The 19165-nt window shown below is 38.9% G+C and overlaps 2 protein-coding genes across 3 annotated transcripts; both read right to left on the bottom strand.

Moving 5' to 3' along the window:
- Positions 1-1338: 1338 nt before the first annotated feature.
- larp4ab (La ribonucleoprotein 4Ab) lies at positions 1339-13698 on the bottom strand. 2 transcript variants are annotated; one of them, XM_067587531.1, is made up of 15 exons: positions 13155-13698; positions 11042-11180; positions 10420-10666; positions 9742-9878; positions 8976-9079; positions 8629-8739; positions 8072-8125; positions 7097-7309; positions 6877-6974; positions 5399-5632; positions 5054-5105; positions 4708-4872; positions 4460-4593; positions 4201-4369; positions 1339-3801 (listed from the first exon to the last, which is right to left on the bottom strand). In XM_067587531.1, exons 1-15 carry the CDS (start codon positions 13155-13157, stop codon positions 3424-3426), a joined length of 2238 nt encoding a protein of 745 aa, XP_067443632.1. In that variant the 5' UTR covers positions 13158-13698; the 3' UTR covers positions 1339-3423. The 2 variants fall into 2 exon arrangements, with proteins under 2 accessions (XP_067443632.1, XP_067443631.1); XM_067587530.1 differs by lacking the exon at positions 13155-13698 and adding an exon at positions 11950-12077.
- Positions 13699-14687: 989 nt separating this feature from the next.
- pfdn5 (prefoldin 5) lies at positions 14688-18397 on the bottom strand. Its single transcript, XM_067587532.1, has 6 exons — positions 18247-18397; positions 17861-17963; positions 17243-17274; positions 17005-17079; positions 16771-16876; positions 14688-15104 (listed from the first exon to the last, which is right to left on the bottom strand). Exons 1-6 carry the CDS (start codon positions 18310-18312, stop codon positions 15025-15027), a joined length of 462 nt encoding a protein of 153 aa, XP_067443633.1. The 5' UTR covers positions 18313-18397; the 3' UTR covers positions 14688-15024.
- Between the last annotated feature and the right edge of the window lie 768 nt (positions 18398-19165).

The raw sequence follows: 19165 nt of genomic DNA, 5'->3' as shown, positions 1-19165 counted from the left end.
TATCAAATGGTAATAAATGCTTTTCTCCTTCAGCTGATTTAAAATCCACTCTGAGATGCAAGAGTCACAGGAACTGGAACCTGCCTTCTCTGTTAATAGAATAAATATTAAAAGTCACAGATGTACTGATAAACATGTAAGAAATTATTTTTACAGCAAAAGGAAAATTACTCCAGGTGGGAAATTTGTGTGGAACTCTCATTTTTTTAACATTCAATGAAAATTTCCCATAAAGCCATGTTGTTTCCCACTGAAATAAGAGCTTCTACCATATACATTTATTATCCTCAACAAATTGAAAGAAGTACATCACAAAATTGTGCATAATATATATCTCACCAACAAATTCGTCTCAAGATTCCTGGATATTGATGACAAATGTGATTTTTGTAAAAATGAAGAAGAAACAACTAAACATCTATTTTATGAACGTCAGGACACATCAGGATTCAGGAAAAACACTGAAGATGACTTTGACACTCAAACCAACCATTCAATTAAACTGGAAGTCACGGATGTGACTAAAAAAAACAAAGCCAGAAAGTTCAGCAGACTTTCAATTTATTCATTTTACTGGGAAAATTACACATACATAAATCCAAGTTCTCACCCATCATTTGAACTTTTCATGATTGAATTTAGAAAGTATTTTGAGTTTATCCAACTCATAAACAATAAGAAGTGTGCACATCAGTTAGTATGCTCCAAGAATCTTTAAAGAAATCTGATTTTATTGCCTACCTTTTCTGTTATGTTTTCATTTATTTATTTATTATTACTTTTGCCCTTTGTCCTGTGACCATGTTGACTGTATCGACAAAATTGAAAGTGATGTCAAGTTGTGACATTTTGTATAAATAAAGTGATGGGGAAAAAAACAACAAAACACTTCTGCATCCACTGATTAAACTGAATTTTACACATCCTCTGATTTTTGTGTGAATATACCACCTTTATTTCATAACTACATAAATCCCGCTCAGCTGTGTTAGTGTCACGCATCAATGAAATATCCTTAAAACTCTCATCAAATGTTCTAAATCAAAGATGCCTACAAAAATGATGTAATACCCATGATTATTTCCGGAGGATTATTCTGCAGATGTGACGTAAAAATCCTATTCAGTGTTGCATGGTAGAACATTTACATTATCCGTATCTGTCACTGGCCCGCTCACTTGTCAGATACTACAGGGAACAAACACCAGGTTTAATTTTAATAAAATCAACAGGTCACACTTCTGAGATGTCTGATAACTTATTCACATGTACTGTGTGTGAAACCGCGATAGCATCAGATACAAAAACGTGTCAATATACACAAACAGAAGACAAGAATGTTTAAAAATAAATCTTTATTTTCATACATCAGGCTCAGTAATAAAATATTCACTTGATAAACCAGTGTGTACTTGGCTGAAATTTGCAAACCTATGTTTGATTGTGACAATTATAAGCAGGATTTTGATGATCTGAAATTGCATTGACAGGATAAAGAAATAAACTGCATCATACGCACATAACAAAGGACACGCAAGCATGCAAAAACACATTCAGCCTCATTCCAACCAGCCCCACAGATGCACCTAAAGGGTGAGGTTTACAATACGGAGATACAAACTGATAATTGAGTTTTGACAACAAACCAGCCTTGTTCAGTGTAACAAATTGATGTGTGAAGACTTCTTGCTCTCTAAATAATGGAATGAAACACTGATAAGGCACTGGAAGTTTGGTTTGTGATGATAGTTTCATGTAGTCTGATGCAGAAGCAATCTCATTCTTTCTTGCACACAAGTTTACACCGTAAAGACAACCACACATATACACAAGAAACACCTGAACTACTGATTTCAAGACACAAAATACTGTACACCGAAGCATATTCCCTAAAAGCAGAGGACTCAGAACACTGATCTAAGGCGAAAGGTTTTATGCACCCAATCCTGAAAATCTGTAATTCTTTATCTTCATTTATCTTTTGCTGATTTCCACTTGCAACACCACAAACTATTTAGATGAAATGAAAACACAAAAATGAAACATTTAAGCACAAATAAGTAATTCTGTTAAAACACCTTTCCATTTTCAAAACTCCATAATGACTAAAAGCCTTGAGATCAAAGGATAGTTCATTTCAAATTGCACTAAATGTGCTGCACACTGTTGAACCATGAATGGCTGTACAGATCAGTATCCAACTCACTGAATATCGGTAGATCCAAAAGATACTTGTTAGTGATCCGTCTCTCAACACACCTATTTACAAATATTACACATCTCATGAAATTAAAGAACTTCAGATAGAAAATAAAATTTAAAGACAGCTATTACAGCAAAATAACCAATACACTAATATCCCAGATCAAAGCTACCACATTGACATTTACAAAGTCAAGCTCAAGAGTGGTTTTGCAACAAAAGGACTACATTCATCTGAAGCCTCAGGTATCCAATCAAAAACATAGTGCATGCAATCAGTGTCACCAAATTGAGTGGAGACAGTTGCCATGGCCTCAACTATTAAACAGCTACTTTGATCAAGATGTGAAAGATTTCTATTCTGGAGCAGGTTAAAGCTGTACACCACAAGTTATCATGGTGATCTATCTCAGTTCAAAATGAGCCTGTTTTGTGAGACCGAAAGCCAGGACTGACATCAAAGTCAGTGGGTTAATGTATTAATCTTGCTTTGTGAGATGCACAAACATTATCAGTGGACTTCTGATAGAACAAGGTTTACATGTTTACAAGCGGTAACTCTTGGTAACGAAGTTATGTGGCCGACAACTTCTACTCTGATGAGGACGCCTGCTCTGCTGTGATCACAAGGGGACACTGATCTGCACAGGGTTAAAATGACAAACAGAACTACTCTGTTAATACTACAGGGGTATTTTTCAAATATCAGCAATGTTGATCCAATATCTGCAACACGCAGACATCTACTGCCAAAAACAGTCAATAATTACGGTTATATGATGTGATATTCTCAACTCATAATGTAGTATTCCCCAGGATCCATTCTACGGTAAGATTCCCTTGTCATAAAAATATCTTCAACATTTTTACCCATCAACACTCAACGCTTCTGTAGTAAAAATCTACTACTGAGTCACTGTCTTCCATTCAAAAAAAAAAAAAAAAAAAAAAAAAAATCCAATGCTTAACAAATTAGTGAAAATGAAAAGCAAAGACTGAATTCTCAGAACAAAATCAAGTGTGCCTATTGACTATTGGTTGGTTTGGATTTCTATTTGCAGTCTTTCCAAAAGATTCCATGTCAAAGTAAAGAAGTTATTTGACAAAGTCTGTCAAATGAAATATATTCATCTGTCTATATACACATACATTATATATTTACATATATATTTATTTTTATTTCTGTCTTAGTTCATGTTTTATGGGCTCCTTTTTCTTGAATTATTTTGGTGACCTTGGGGGAATGTTCTGTTCTTTGCCACTCCGTCTGGCTCCCCGCTGAGGGGAAAACTGTTTGCCGGTATTCAGCCCTCTCTGATGCTCCCGAATCTTCAGCCCTGCGCCTCCAACTCTGCCTGAACCGTTCGGCCCACGGAAGGAGCGCAAGGGTTGACGAGGAGGGCGGCTGTCTCCAGGTTTCTCTGGTTTCTCTGTAGTGCGCCTGGAGTTGGGCCGAGGCTCCTCGACCCTGTTGACCTTGAGCTCTTGCAAGGGTTGGCTGGCTACAGAGGCAGGAGGGGAGGGAGAAGGCGTCTGTGCTGGTGGTGGCTCCTTCGCCAGCCGCTGGCATACCTCTGCATAGCTGAGCTTTCTTTGCCCCTGGTTAGAGAATAATGGGCAGGAATTAAAAAAAAAAAAAAGTACAATTAACGATCAAGAAACAAGAATTTCACCACATGAATAATTAACACAAAAGATTGTGCCTATCTGGAGACCATATGATCCAAAATATCAAAATGCCCTGTGAAAAACACTCCATCATTAACATACTTAACTTGGATTTTTCTGCAGTGACTCTGGGCTACAATTAGAAGCCAAGTCAACAGGTAATGCATAGTTGATACGTGATATGATAGATGTAATTAGTGGAATCTTTCAATTTCATAGGCGTTTTATATTAATACTTTGTGTCTTTTATGTTCTAGCAAATCGTAGTTATCACATATGTGTTGCTGTCTTGATGTTGCTGTGAGGTAATATGGTCCAGGAGAGCCTTACCTGTTCTGAGGTGGGAGATGGAGGAGGTGCATCTGTAGATACAGACTGGGTGCAGATAGGGGGAGCGTCTTCTGCAGCTGTCGGAGAGACGGCCTCCACGGACGAGGAGATTTTTGCCTTTGGAACAGGAGGTTCAGTCTTCTCCACTTCCTTTACTGGAGGAGAAACACTGAATCGAAAGAAGGAAAAGTATGTGTCATTTTCCTTGTGTATGCCCTTGTTGTTCACAGACATGTCATTAGCTTGAAGTAAACTTTACCTTGAGACCACTGGTGGTTCCACTGTTAGTGGTGTCACAGGACTAGGTTTCACCTCTGGGGTCACAGGATCAGGCACGCTCACAGGATCTTCTGAGATGCTTGCGTGTTTCTCGTTAACCTCTTGGCTCACAGACTAAAACAAAAAGTTAAAATATGATGTGCATTTATAGAACTGTAACTTAGATGCTGTTTACAGGATCTTCAGAGCAGAAGGTACTTGTATCAGAGAGAACAGGACGTTGTATACCTTGTTGGTCACTTTTAGGCCACGTACGACATCAGAAAGGCGCATCTCTGGTGTAGTTTCTCCTCGAATGCTGACCACACACCCCGGCAATGGAGGAAAATTGGAAGCTGCCAGGTCAAACTTTGGTGGAGGTGGTACCTTGACCTCCATCACAGGAACAGGCCTCTGCAATTTTCATGTCAGTAAAGGTCAAGCTTATATAAGAAAGGTTCCTGCACACAGAGAATTACACTGAGACAACCTTTTGAACTGACAAGGTAAGTGGAGACGCACATTTTTTAATGGAAAATCACACGTAATATGTTTGAAAAAAAAAAAAAGAAAGAAAAAAAGGAAATATGCTGACTGTGTTATGTTCATCTTCTCTTTTCCTCCTCATGCCTCTGTGGTTACCTCTCCTGGAATAAAGACAGATCATTTTCATTAAAAAAAATCTTGTAAAAATGAACCTTTCCATGTTAAAACAAACAAACAAACAAAAAAAACCCTCAAAGAATACAATGGCTTGCATTTCTCTGGAAAAGCCAAAAAACAAATGAGTCTGATTCCCTAGTTGTTTCCACTAACCATGCAACATCTTGGCAATAGAGCTTTGACAAAGAGTTTGACCCTCAATATGTATCAGCCTGTCACATTAGGGTAGGAAATCTTCACCTCAATAGTATAAATAAGCAGGATGACTTTCACCCACCTGGCCCGTCCATTCATGATCAGATCTCCACTGTGTACGGCGGTCTGTGGAGAAGAGTCTTTAAGGCTGAGGGACAGCAGACTGACTGGCTCTGAAGTGGTGCCAGACAGTGTCCCTGATGTCTGGAGGGGCTGTGGACTCAAGGGACCCGAGAGGCCATCCATCAGGGTTCCCGGAGCCAAAGAAGAAGAGGGAGGCACATCAACAGGCCTCGGGTGACCCTTTACATGGTTTCTGGGAACACACAAGGGACACACATTTCAGAAACTACTGACCGTCAGCTTTACCACACAAAAAAGAGATTGTTGATATTTTACAGTTGTGCAAGTATAAAAAGAAACTCATGATGACACTCAGGCAAAAGAATCAGAACTGAACAGAATTGGCAGCACTGATGCATTGTTGTTTTTTATGCCTCTACAAAAAAGGTAAATGACTGGCACAGGCCAAGTGCATAGTTTTTCTAAAAGAACTTGCTTTACGTTTTTTAAAATGTAAAATTACTCTATTTCTTCCTAACATGTGGACTAGGGTTGGGCCGATGTAAAAATCTTCAAACCAGTTTGAATATACCGGACCAGTAATACCGAATTTTACCACTTGATGTCACACGTGATTCAGCCGCTCTCAAGTGGAACATAACGAGAGCCCATGACAATTGAGTGACACATTGTGTTTTTATTTCTCACAACAACAATTCAACTCAACTTTTCTTCTTGTGCTAGGGTGCTGTGTGTACAGCACAGCATGGCTATGCTATGCTAACAATGCTAGACATGCTAACTAGCTGCTAGCCGCCATGCAGGCTGGTTAATTAAATTGATCTGTTGCGTCCCTTTGTATCTGCGGGTTGTTTTCAAAACACAAGCTGCTCTCAGACTGCTGGAAGTTGTAAACAGCCTGGCTGGGTTTATAGGTTATAGGAGAGATTTGCACTGTTAGCCCAGGTCAGCCTACCTCCTCCAGCTAGTCTATGTCATCCAGCTGGGAGGACAGCAGCAGCTGACCCTGGCGGTGTCAGAGCCTCCGTGTGAGATGCTTAGATGTCTCATAATAACAAATGCCGGTTCAGTTGGTTCGCATAAAGTCAAACCGGTTTAAGGTCATACACTGGGCCGGCAAAACCAGAAATCAACCAAACCCTAATCTTCAAACAAACACCCATATCCAAAGAAGTGCAACTTTAACACCTTAAATGTATTACCAAGATCAATTTTCAGTGGCTTTTAAGTGCAATGGCCTTATACAGTACATGCTAAATATTATGGCAAGAACATTTGTGAGTTGATTATATGAAATTAATCACATCATTGAATCTTTCTGCAATAAGGTAGAGATTGTGAGAGGGGAAGCAACAAATCAATATCCTTGAATATAAGCACCAAACGTGATTGAGTTCATGAAGAAAAAATTGATTATAACTGGAAAGCATTACTGTCAATCAGAGAGTAGTGTTGTCATGCGTGACCTGCACCTACCGGCTTCTTGGTCGATGGGTGTTGGTGGAGTTTGAGTTTGCTTTGTAGTTTCCAGGACCGTTGTAACCGTTTATGAATCCACTGTTGGGGAAAGGTGCCTGAATATCACAAAGGCAGAAAGGGAAACAGTTTACACACAACTGATCCAGAAAAAAAAACAAACAAAAAAAAAACTTGGTAACTTTTTGTAATACACATTGTGACTCCAACAGGTTCTCACCAGAGGTGTTTCAAAGTAAGGCATGAGTGAAGGGTTCCAGGAGGGAGACACCACTGGGTACACAGGGTACTGCTGCTGCGGGCTGTACATCTGCTGCATGTAGACGTGGGAGCCATACGGAGCCTGTGGCTGGGTGTGCTGATTGTATGCACTCAAGTCCACACTGCGGAAGCTGTTCTTACCAAAGAATGTGTTAATGGCCTTAATGCGGGCCTGGGGGGAAAATGAAGGACAGGACAGAATTAGACATTTGTTTTTGTAAAGACATGAAGCCTCTGCTGTACCTGTGATGGGTAACATTGCAGCTCTAGTCTATTGTCCCTTAGTCCCCTCAGATCTCATAATCTCACGGTCATTAGGCCATAAAACACTGCCCTGACTAGAGGGGGGGTGGAGAGGGAGTGGCGGGGGGGGGGAGAGAATGAGGAAGAGTAGAGATAAAGAGGAGAAGCAGCAGAGATACAGTAGATTTGTGAAGAGAGAGCTACAGATAAAAAAGTTCCTCCCAGCCAGACACAGTGCATATGGGTCCTTCCAAGCGCGATACTGATCATCACTGGGGTTCACACAGGACCATTAATACGTCAAGGATAAACACAGGGAACACAAGGTCAAATCAAAGTCCAGCTGAAACGCAAAAGGTAAATGTCACACTATGATAAGGAGGGCAATCAAACTGTCAGCCAGAACTGTATCTGCAAACACTGGAGCAGAGACCACTGGATTTACTCCTTGCTTATCGAGTCTTGGTACACACAAATCCCAAGGTCACTGCCGAGGCTATGGCTTAGCCAAACAATCCTAGCCCAGAGAGTAATGACGTGACAGCTGACAGCACAACTAGTCTTGTGTAACACAAGGCTTGCTGAGCCCCATGCAAGTGTCTAGTGAGCAATGACCCAATACGAGAATAAAACTTTGTAGCATTCTCAATAAAGTCAATCATTGTTTATGCATTTCAATGACTGAACTCACCATAATTGGTTTTCCCTGGAATGTTTTCACTTCCTCTCTTAGGTATCTGTAAGCCTGAGGACAGAAAAGACAAGAACCAAATATTAACAAAACTAAAATCTGTGTTGTAACATTTTCATTTAAAAAGTAAATGCCTTCTTCCCCTCTCACTCCTAGAGCACTAGTATAATGATCAGTACTTTACAACTATAAGCTTGTGAGTTACACATTAAGAGGATGAAATTGCTGTAATAAGTTGCAGAATTTCTTGAGGGCAACTGCTCCTACAATAATGCATTTAACAAAGAGAACAGACCATTGTAATCATGAGCTATTAAAGTCAGATCACCCACACTGAGGTTATGAAAGTTATCTTTGGCTTTAAAGAAAACCAAACAGGAGCAATGAAAATGCCAACCACATCCAATGAGTAACTAATAGAAAACAAACATTTAAACCAAAACCATACTGCATTGTAATCTTATATCATTATATACTAAAACTGTCATAAAACGAATAACTAATTCTCACAACAATTACTTATACAAAGCCACACAGTTATTTATGAGGACACATACCTGTAGTGCATCCATATCGGACTGAAATGTTATGTACCAGTTGCTGTTGTGTGCAAATTCAGCACTTAACACTTTTGGACAGTTTTCACTCTTAAAAAGAGCCTCCACTTCCTGTGAAAGAGATGCAAGGCACATATTACACACTGAACTCATACATATCTTCCATCAGGCCACCCTGCAGGTTTTATGAGAATAAGCAATCTATGACTCATGATATACTCACCGCAATAACTTAATTTGTTGTAATTTTTATTACTGATTTCTTGTTCGGAGGATTGACTGTACAGTGAGATGGGTGAATGTTGTGGAGGACTGTGCTTAATTTGCAGTATGGTGTTTTTATTTACCTCAACTGGCGTCGTCTCTGGCACCTCTCTCAGAATAATGATGCAGCGACTGTGATTTGGCCGAACCTTCTCACCAGTTTCATCAACTTGCACCATGGGAGACGCTGTAACAAAGACACAACCTATATGTGAGTGTCTTCCTTGGCTGGAAGTAGCTTGAGGGCACCTCATACAACTATAAAGTTTGTCGTTTCAGAATGCGCCTCTTTCTCTCTGCCATACACCTGCAGCATGTTACCTTTGAAGTTGTTTGTGTCAGTTATTTTTGATAACCATAGTGCAAATGTGACAAATTGGCTGGGAATTTTTTTTTTTTTTGCAGAAGCAGTGAGCATCGCAGGCAAGAACATGCCCTACACTTTACACAGACACAATGGCTGGAAAAAAAAACAAAACACTGCACATCAGCAGAAACACTGTAGTGGCAACATCATGTTGTGGGGATCTTAGCAGCGACACACGCTTTTATTTCTTACTGATTCTTATCATGTCTTCTGTGTGAGCAGTTAACTTGGTGACACTCTAAACAATAGCCTCACATAGTACGTGTATAGTTTTAATGTTTGAAATAATCATTCAGTATTTTAATTTCCTATAATCTAAGTGAAGGTGGTCACTAATTCAGCTGGGACAGGAAGCCTCCACAATTAACAGCTGTAGGAGACCAATCACTAAGAAACATGATTGCACACAACAACAACAACAACAAAAAACCCCCATTCCACTTATGTTTTAAAGTTCAAACATGTGACAGCAGCACTGGTACCTCGCAGTACATCCAGAATGAGGTCCATGTCAGTGGTGAGAGCTTTGATGTCCTCCATGCAAGCGATAGTCCAGATGGGAACAAATTGATCGCTGTCCATCTGGGATATCAGGTACAGGTCCTTCGATAAGTTTTCTCTGGAAACGCCCAAAACAAAACTGAATGTAAACATCATACAAAATCTTTAAACACATTTCCCACAACATTCAAATTTTTGAAGATTTCCATCTTACAACATAAGAACTAGGTGGAAAACAAGATATTATACATCAATTCCTCCATTCATAATAAAGCATTTGCTTCAGACCTTTACATTCAAAGTCCTCCCACCATATGCCACTGTAATAAGTTTACTGATTAATTTGTTTAGTGCATCAATTGTAAATTGTGTTCATTCACAATTGTGTTTATTTACAATTTGTGTCTTATATTATAATAATTTTTTACACAAGATAAAAAAAAGTTTAAAACGGACCCTTAAGTTAGGCTAATTATAACTGAACTGAATCATGGTTTCCAGAATTGAATCAACAAAGAAAATCACTCGTGTATCAAATTGTCAACTTGAATAAATCAAACTGAATCAAAACAGTCTTCAGTCAGCAATCAATGACTCTAAATAAGCACACTTCAGAACACACTACATTGAGAGAACATCCACAAGGTTATACTACTCACCTAGAAAAACAGAACTCAAGCTGTTTCTTCAAAGACTCTCTAAGGCTCTCCTCAGACATCGGTTGTTCCTTTGAAGCATCACCATCTATGGGTGACTCGCACTGGGAGTCAAAGACTATATAGCCTAAGTCAGTTTGGTCTACACCATTGACAACGCCTTCTGTAGGTACATAGGTGTAGTCAGTAGTGGTGTCAGGATATGCCGTGTCACATTCTTTACCCCCTGAAGACGAACCATCTGAATAACCTAAGACAGGAGACAAGCAGTAACAAAACGGTTGTGAAATACCCATCATGTTTAGACAACGACATACAATGCTCTTAACAACAAGCTTTCTCATGCTTTGTATTTATTGCATAACCCTGAGAACAAGAGTTACAATCCTGGTAATATTCTGTAAATGCTACACACGCCTATACGTGTCACACAGACAGACCTATCCCCATACTTTATTTTCTTTGGCTTTAGTGCTTTATCAGTGCAGGAGAGACAAGGGATTGGTCTAGATTAATGAAGCATTTTTGCGAACAACAGATGGAGATAATCAGCCACCTATAATCTATAACCTAGATGTTAAAGAGTTAGAAAACACTAAGACACACAGAAGTGATGAAGTCATACCTTCAGTCATCTCAGCAGACGGAGGGTAGGTTTGGAGCCAAGAAGAATTGTCTGTCCCATCTGGGATGTCATTCTGGTGGGCAGGGATCTCCTGCCACACTTTGGCGTTAGGGTTCAGACCTGCTCCCTTTGTGGTAACCTGCATGATTAACAGAATATACTGTGAGTGATAAAAAATACTTTGGGTACACGCCCAATACAGTATGTTACAGGAAACACATCAGTGCAGTTATTTGATCATTGTCTTGTTTTGAAACTTTGCACCTTTACATGATGGGATGTAATGTGAAAAGTCAAACTGTGGAAGTATGAGTTGCCTGTCTTGCAACTGATTTCATTCTTGATATGAGTCATTTGAAGAAATCAGTATTCAAAACTGTTTTTGGTTGCCAAAGTCTACTACTACCATGTCAAATTACACAGACACAGTCTACACAGGAAAAACAGAAAATGCCACATCTTCTGAAGAATATGTACGTGCTTGCTGCTGAAATTTTGCAGTTGAAAGATTTGAAACACATGAAATACTGAAACAGTTTTGCAGTCAAATTACAAATGGTAAAAGAAGCTCAAATAGTAGCGCATCACATTCCCGCTACATAGAACAAATCATCAAATACCATCAAACTCTACCAAATGACTGCTGATATGCAAGCTTTCCATTACCGCAGGTAATGTTGTCCAGCCTTCAAACAAGATCATTTGATAAGCATCAGTCACTCAACAATTCAAATCCTGCTTCTAGCAAAACATCTATCCTTAATAATTTAAATGTATTGATAAAGGCATTTTCCCCCCTGATGTAATAGATGTTTAAAAAACTAAAAATCCTGGTGGTAATTCTGGAAAAGATCAGCATGCAATTAAAAAAAACATAAATATAGTGTAAAGACATACACGGATCACACCTGAGAATAAACAGTATTACGCCCCCGCAACATTCAGAAGTAACTCCCTTATCCAAATATATCAGAGCCAATCCAATGAATGAGGCTAGTTCACCAGAGATCCTCTAATCCAGTTTTCCGTCTTTGCGAGGCCTGAGTACTCACACACACTCACACTCACACTCACACACACACTGACACACAATGAGTCGCGTTGTCATTGGCTCCCTCATCACTGCTACCCCCGCCTCACATAACGATCACATGTACCCATACATGGCGCGGGTCCGCCTCTGAGCTCCAGCGTGACTTCAGCAAAGCATTTTGACCTGTCATCCATTGCAAAAACCATCGAGTTTGCTTCAGTCATTGAAGCTAAACCAATGAATGGATCGAAGTCTTACAACCATTCAGACAATCATGTCCGCTACCCACAATTTAGTGACAATTCAGCGACCCCAGGTTAGCGGTGCAGCACAGAAACGTTATTTTGAGGGTCAGGAAGAAAAGAGCACATGGCGGCGACGTGCCCATGCAACTTATATCGCGCGATTATGTTAAAATGGCTATCGTTTCATGTATGTCTGTATAAATACAGCTGATATGAGAGTTTCTGATTAATTCTAAATCCGTCTGCATTGATCTTTCAAAGTTATTTAACGCTGCCGTGTCCGCGGCACACTGCCATGACCTTTATCACGGAACTCTTTGATAGCTTTTCAGCTTCAGTTGTGTAACGGCTAACGTTAACATTTAACACTAATCACGTGTAGTAGTTGCTGCACATTGACCGTGAGGTAATTTAATTATATGATTATTGAAAGTTGTTACGGAACAATATGTCTTGTTATTCCTCTCACTTCAACATATACCTTAACACGTGTTTGCAGGACGGCTTGTCTCGCCGTCTGCCATATGTTAGCGAAACCATAAATACCTGACTTTAGCTAACTAGCTTATGTTTACTAGCAGCACAGATACACCCGGCCTTACTTTATACTGCGATCCTTGGCTAATTGGTTTGACGCGTTAACAGTGACATAATTAACCGCCCATGTAAATAAAGTCGGAAAAGTCATAAGCATAAACGCCAATTAACAACTAACTTGGATGTTTAAGTTACCGGAGCGGGTTAAAGCGTTTTGGATGTGCTTGAAATGGGAGGAACGACGCAAACAGGTTGTCGCATGTTAGCTAGCGTGGCCGCTTCCAGGCCCCAAACTCACCATGCTGCTTTGATCCTCGCCTTATATGATGATGTCCTCTTCGGCTCACGGGAGATTAAATTGCCGCTGCTGGTTTTATTCTCCTTTGAAGGCAGCTCTTAAAATACCACACGCACTTCTTTGCAGTCAGAAGTCCGTCGTCGCTTTCTTCGCCTAACTACCGTCTCCCCGGTAACTGCTGTTTAAACAGCCGAACGTGCTCCTGTCCAAACGGTGCGTCCGCGCGGAGCACAACTTGACAAGGTAACAACTTTGTCTACTATAACGGCTGTTTCGCTGTTTAGAAAAAAACGTTTCCCATTTTATGAATTATGCTCCTCCGCTCAATTCCTCATCCCGCAAGTCAACTTCTCGGCACCGCTCATCCAGCATGTGACAGCTGCGTCCTCTGTCCGTCCGTCCCAACAGGCAGCACCCCGCCTCCACAGCTAACTACCTCCCCGGCAACAGCAACGCTAACCACGCAGCGTAGCAACGACTGACGGTGACCTCTGTGAGGTGACTCGACTGTGAAGCTGATGCTCTTGTGCTCTTATGAGAACTGCCCTGCGCTTGTAGTAACGATGTAACAAAGCTAATTAATATACTGTAGAACATCTGATATATTTATACTTGACATTGCAAGCAAACAGTGACTCCACACTGTTAGGTAACCTCCAAGCGGAGTGATATGACATGACCCCATGCAATATCTGGATGTAATATGGAGGAAGTTTCAACCTGAAATAAAAATGGAAATTATGATACAATCCATTACCAATAACTGTTTCTTTTAAATTATTACTTTCCACCGTGTGTTCACTTATTAAAAAATGTCTGAACTGATACAAATCAAAATTTGAGAGCTGCTTAAATGAAATTAGGTATCCTATTACAACGTGTGAATTTCTGTAAGATCATAACACCACCGATAACATATATATTTTTTAAAAATGAATTATAAACACAAGGATTCATTAACAGTGTCAAAATAGGGTAAGCAGAGCCATTTAGGGCCGAAAAAGTATCCTAACAACAAAGCACAGTTAAAGGATTATAATACATGTTACAAAGTTTTTCACTGATTAAGTCCATCAATCAATTTAGACAGTGTAAAATATTCACCTTAAAGAATAGAATCAGGTCTCAACTAAAGATGCATCAGTCTTACAAATTTTGGAATTTATACAAGTAAACAGTTGTGTTACAAACTGTGCTAGTGTGCTCTGAACCTTTAATAATGATAATAATGCATTTAGTTTGTACTGCACCTTTCATTCACATTGAATCTCAAAGTGCTAAAGCATTAAAAACATATAACAAAGAAAATAACAAAATGAAAAAGCCTCCAGATGGTGAGCATATCTTGGTAGAAAGATTCAGATATTAAATTGTAAGTCAGGCAACCTGAGCGGAGGTCTAACTAATCAGAATAAGAGAAAAACACTCGTGTTGGTGTGCAGGGCCTTAATAGTTGTCTTGAAGCAATTCAGTTAACTCATTTGTCAAAATATTCACGAAGTCTGATAAATGATAAAGTGGGAGTGGAACACATAACAGTGAAAAAAAACTTTAATTTTCCTTGAATGCACAATGACCTTTTTAATTTTGCAAACTACATGGAACACCCATTTAAATTAATATAAAATTGACCATGTACACATGATTTCTTTACCATGACAACAGCCAACTTGGAATTTCTTGGTGACAAGGTTTTTACACTTACTTCAGTCAGAAACAAAATCTTTTTTTTTTCTTTAATCCCGGATATTTAGCATGACTTCATTAGGTTAGTGGAGGTAATTTTTCTCTCCTGCAACAGCAGTTGTTTCTTTTGTGCATACAAATTCAAAAACTCCCCAATAATGAAGAGTTCAAACAGGTGTTCTCATTAAGCCTTGGTGGTCCCAACTGATGACTGCTGGCTCTGTTGTAGTTGCTGGATCTTCACGTTCATTACTTCAATCACAGCTGCAAGACAGAACACAGTATACACAGTAAATAGGTGTGTCATATTTGTCCTTACCCAAAGTGTAAAATGAGGTTGTTGTGGAATATCTTAAAAAAAAAAAAAATCCATAAAAGGTAACTGTAGTAGACTGACAAAAAACAAATCAATAAATAGGTAAATAAGTAATAAAAAATAAAAAGGTTAATAAAACTGTGGTCTGACGCATTATGTGGAACTACAGAGGGGTGTACTACGAAGCAAGTTCAACATACCCAGGCTTTCTTTGTGTGAGCTGGCTCGACAAACCCTAAACTTGCGATCAGAGATAAGTGGTATCACGATGGTGGATATGAACTTTCTTTGTTAACTCAGGCTTTCTGCTTCAGATTCTGTGCACGTCCCCATAAAAGGGGGCGTCTGGCGCGTCATTTGACTCTTTTTCCCACACAAAATGGACCGATCGCGTGCCGCCTGCTTCAGTCAGGAGGAACAGATCATTATAATGGAGAGCTATGAAGAATATAAATACATTATCACGGCAAAAGCAACGCTGTTGCTGCAAATAAGGAGAGAGGAATGCTGGCAGAAAATTGCTGATCGTGTAAATTCTTTAATTAAAAAACTAATTCATAATTAGTTAATATACTTATTTTACCACACAATGTTCTCTTCATGCCTCCCACATCCAGAGCTCTTAAACTTTTAACTTGAAGCAGCAGATTTAAACATTATACTCAAGAAGTGCATTTAAGTCTGACTCTGTCCCCTAATGAAGGACAAGTAGAAATACTTTAGGTTCTGGCCAAATCAAAGTGAAATTAATATTTTATTATTATCTGTGATAAATACCAATACACTAATCAATTTTATTTTATCTTTTGTTCAAAGTATTTCTTCATTAGTGTTTTTTAATTTTTTTTATTTGAAATACAGTTTGATATATTATAACAAAATCCCATCCCACAAGTAACCCTAACCTATTGCACCATTACAAATATACAATATGACATATCAAATAAATGGTAAGTATGATCAACAAAGACAAATCAATTTTCTAATCGGTGTTCTAATAGCTGCAGTACCAGCAGTGTTAAATGGACTTGGCAGCAAATTAGGTGGTTAGTGACAGGACGGCACTTTTTATTGCCAATTTACACCAAAACTCAGAACATAACCTGGTCCGGAGCAGGTTAAGTTTGCAGTATAAGTTACCATGGTGATCTAGCCAGGTTAAACGAGAGCCACTTTTGTGACATTGAAAACCCTGGCTTTATGTTCAACATACTTCGTTAAACCACTAATCTCACTTCGTAGTACACCCCTCAGATCTCTTTCAGCATGTTTTGAACTTGCATATTTACAAGCATATGTATGTTTATTGGTATAGGTAACACATTGTCCAGAGGGGAATATGTATATAAAGGGCTACAATGGCCTACTCACTTCACACGGATGTGAAAACCCTTTAAGTTAAGCCTTAAACTTTAACTTTATTGCTCAATTTAAAATCCAGTGTAAAAGAGTCAAAACAAACGTGCCACTGTTAAACGTTTGCACACTGCACTGTAATGCAAACCTTTATGCAACCCCCCCCCCAAAAAAACAAAACAACAACAACAAAAAAAAAACAATAAAATATTTGGTAAAACAATGAGGAAGAAAAAGGCTTTATGTTGCTGGGCTCACCTTGTTTCATGGCATGTTTTTCCTGAAGGGCTGGCTGAATTTTCTCTATCTGCTTTGTGAGGAAGTCTATTTTGCGTTTGAAGAATCCCTTTGAGTCCTCAACGTTCTACCAAACAGACAAATACAGGAGAATAAATAAAATGTTATCGGTTCTATATTACTTAAACTAAATGAAATAAATGATTTTGTACATGACTTAAATGTTTCTGGACTTTCAAATGCAAATATATTTACCTTTTCAACATAGTATCCTGTCCCCACATCCACTAAAACATGCTCCACGTCGTTTAATGTTCCAGGGACGTACATCTGAGAGGCAGAGATGTCAAGGACATGCATATACAGTATATACACACACACATATATATATATATATATATCATGCAGACACACAAGCTCATTTAAAACATAGGTTCTCAAACATCACAAATACAGGGCAAAATATGACCAGCTGGTTGAAACAGAAGGATACAGAACTTGTAAGAGGCACGAGTAATTCTTTTCCTGTATGAGAGAGAGAAGAAAAATTACCAATTTTAATAAAACTGAAAAGAATACAACTTTATTGACATAATGCATATTTTTTGCAACACAAGTCCCTTTGACAACTTCTGATTTACAATGAGCCCTTAGAGTAGAAGCTGCAAACATTAGTTGATTAGTTGATCAACAGAAAATGAATCACCAACTACTTTGAATAGTTGTTTTAAGTCATTTTGTAATGATTAATGTTTGTAAACTGAGTATCTTTGGGCCATGGACAAAAAAAAAGACATTTTAGGTTTGCATTTTGGACTTTGTGAAACAGTAATCAACATTTTTCATCATTTGCTGACATTTTATTGACTCGTCATTAATGAGAAAATAATGGACAAACTACTCAATAATGAAAATAATCGTTAATTGCAGCCCTATTTTATTCACATTACTGTGACTGAACTGTGTACAGCTTGTTAGATGTATTCACCATATATGAACCATTCTTACATAATGAACAAAGTATTGTTGTTTGCTGTATTAATCATTCAAATCAGTCTAGTAAAGGTTTGGTGGGGCATGAAGTCACACAGCGTCTTGTAACGTTACTCACCTTTATTGTTTTTGTTCAGGACATTCAAACTATCTTTAGCTTCCACATACTTGGTCTGGACCACTTTGAGCTGACCTATCGAAGATGTCAAGAACTCAATCTCCTGAAAAACATGAACATTAGCCGATTAATCACCAAGCGAACAAATCCGTTTCTTCCAGATTAGTTTTTTACTGGCAAATGCAGCCACATATACATGACCGAAATGCGTGAAATGATGAGACAATTCAACATTAATTTAGCTAACGTTACACACCGTGTGACTGGATGTTTAACAGCTAACGTTTGTACCGTTAAGGCTAGCAACATAAAGTCCCATCGGTCTCATACAATAGATTTATAAGAATACATTCACAGCGGAAATGTATTAAACTGGTTTAATTTACCTGATCTAGTTGGGTTTTCAGTCCCTCTAGCTGAGGCAGAGAGAGGTCTGCGAGATTCACTGCCATGTTGGGAGCGTGATGTGAAAATGACCGTTTATGATTGTGTTTCCGGGTGATGGAGATGGACGTTCAATAGTCTGAAACAGCGCCGCTCTACTTTAAAATGCATCGCTCCCCCTATTTTTTCCCCACCCGCATTCTGTGAAGACCCGCCCTACTCTGCCTCTGATTGGCTAGTACTCGTTGCCTACATTGGTTCGATTGGTTAGATTTAGGCATAATGGTTGAGTTAGGGTAAGAATATCAGGGTCAGAGCCAATCAGAGGTAGGGGCGGGTCTTCGCAGAATGTGGGTGTGAAAAAAGCCTCTTCAAAATGGCTTGTTTTGGCCATCCATAGTCAAACACCCAGAGACAATCGGTTTATTACGAAAGAGAAGTACGAAAATCAGAAAACATTCACAATGAAAAAGTTTAAAATATTGATTATCAAAATCGTTGCCGTTTAATTTTCCATCAATCTCGATTAATCGACTAATTGTTGCAGCTCTACATCCAAATGAAACTTTGTGATTAAATTATCTGATCTTAATGTTAGTATCTCTCATCTTCCATAGTACTAGTCCTGTGGCACCTTGTTTTTGACTTGCTCATCCAGTTTGGCTGAAAACACCATCATCATTAGAGCTAACAATCTGCATCTGGATCTCCACATACTATTTACATCCAAAATAGCATGAAACCACAACAGAATGACTTGCCAACCAACTGATACTGGAGCATTATATCTTCAGCTTTTTGCCCTTATAACTGTCAACACATCTTTGAAAATGTGTGAAGCCAAATTTTTATCTTGTGATAACACAATGCTGCAGGGAAAAGATGGACTGTATTACAAGATGTATTTCCACATGTACTTAC

Source organism: Thunnus thynnus, chromosome 4, assembly GCF_963924715.1.
Source record: "Thunnus thynnus chromosome 4, fThuThy2.1, whole genome shotgun sequence".
Taxonomy (NCBI): domain Eukaryota; kingdom Metazoa; phylum Chordata; class Actinopteri; order Scombriformes; family Scombridae; genus Thunnus; species Thunnus thynnus.
This window is presented reverse-complemented; position numbering and strand designations above follow the sequence as displayed.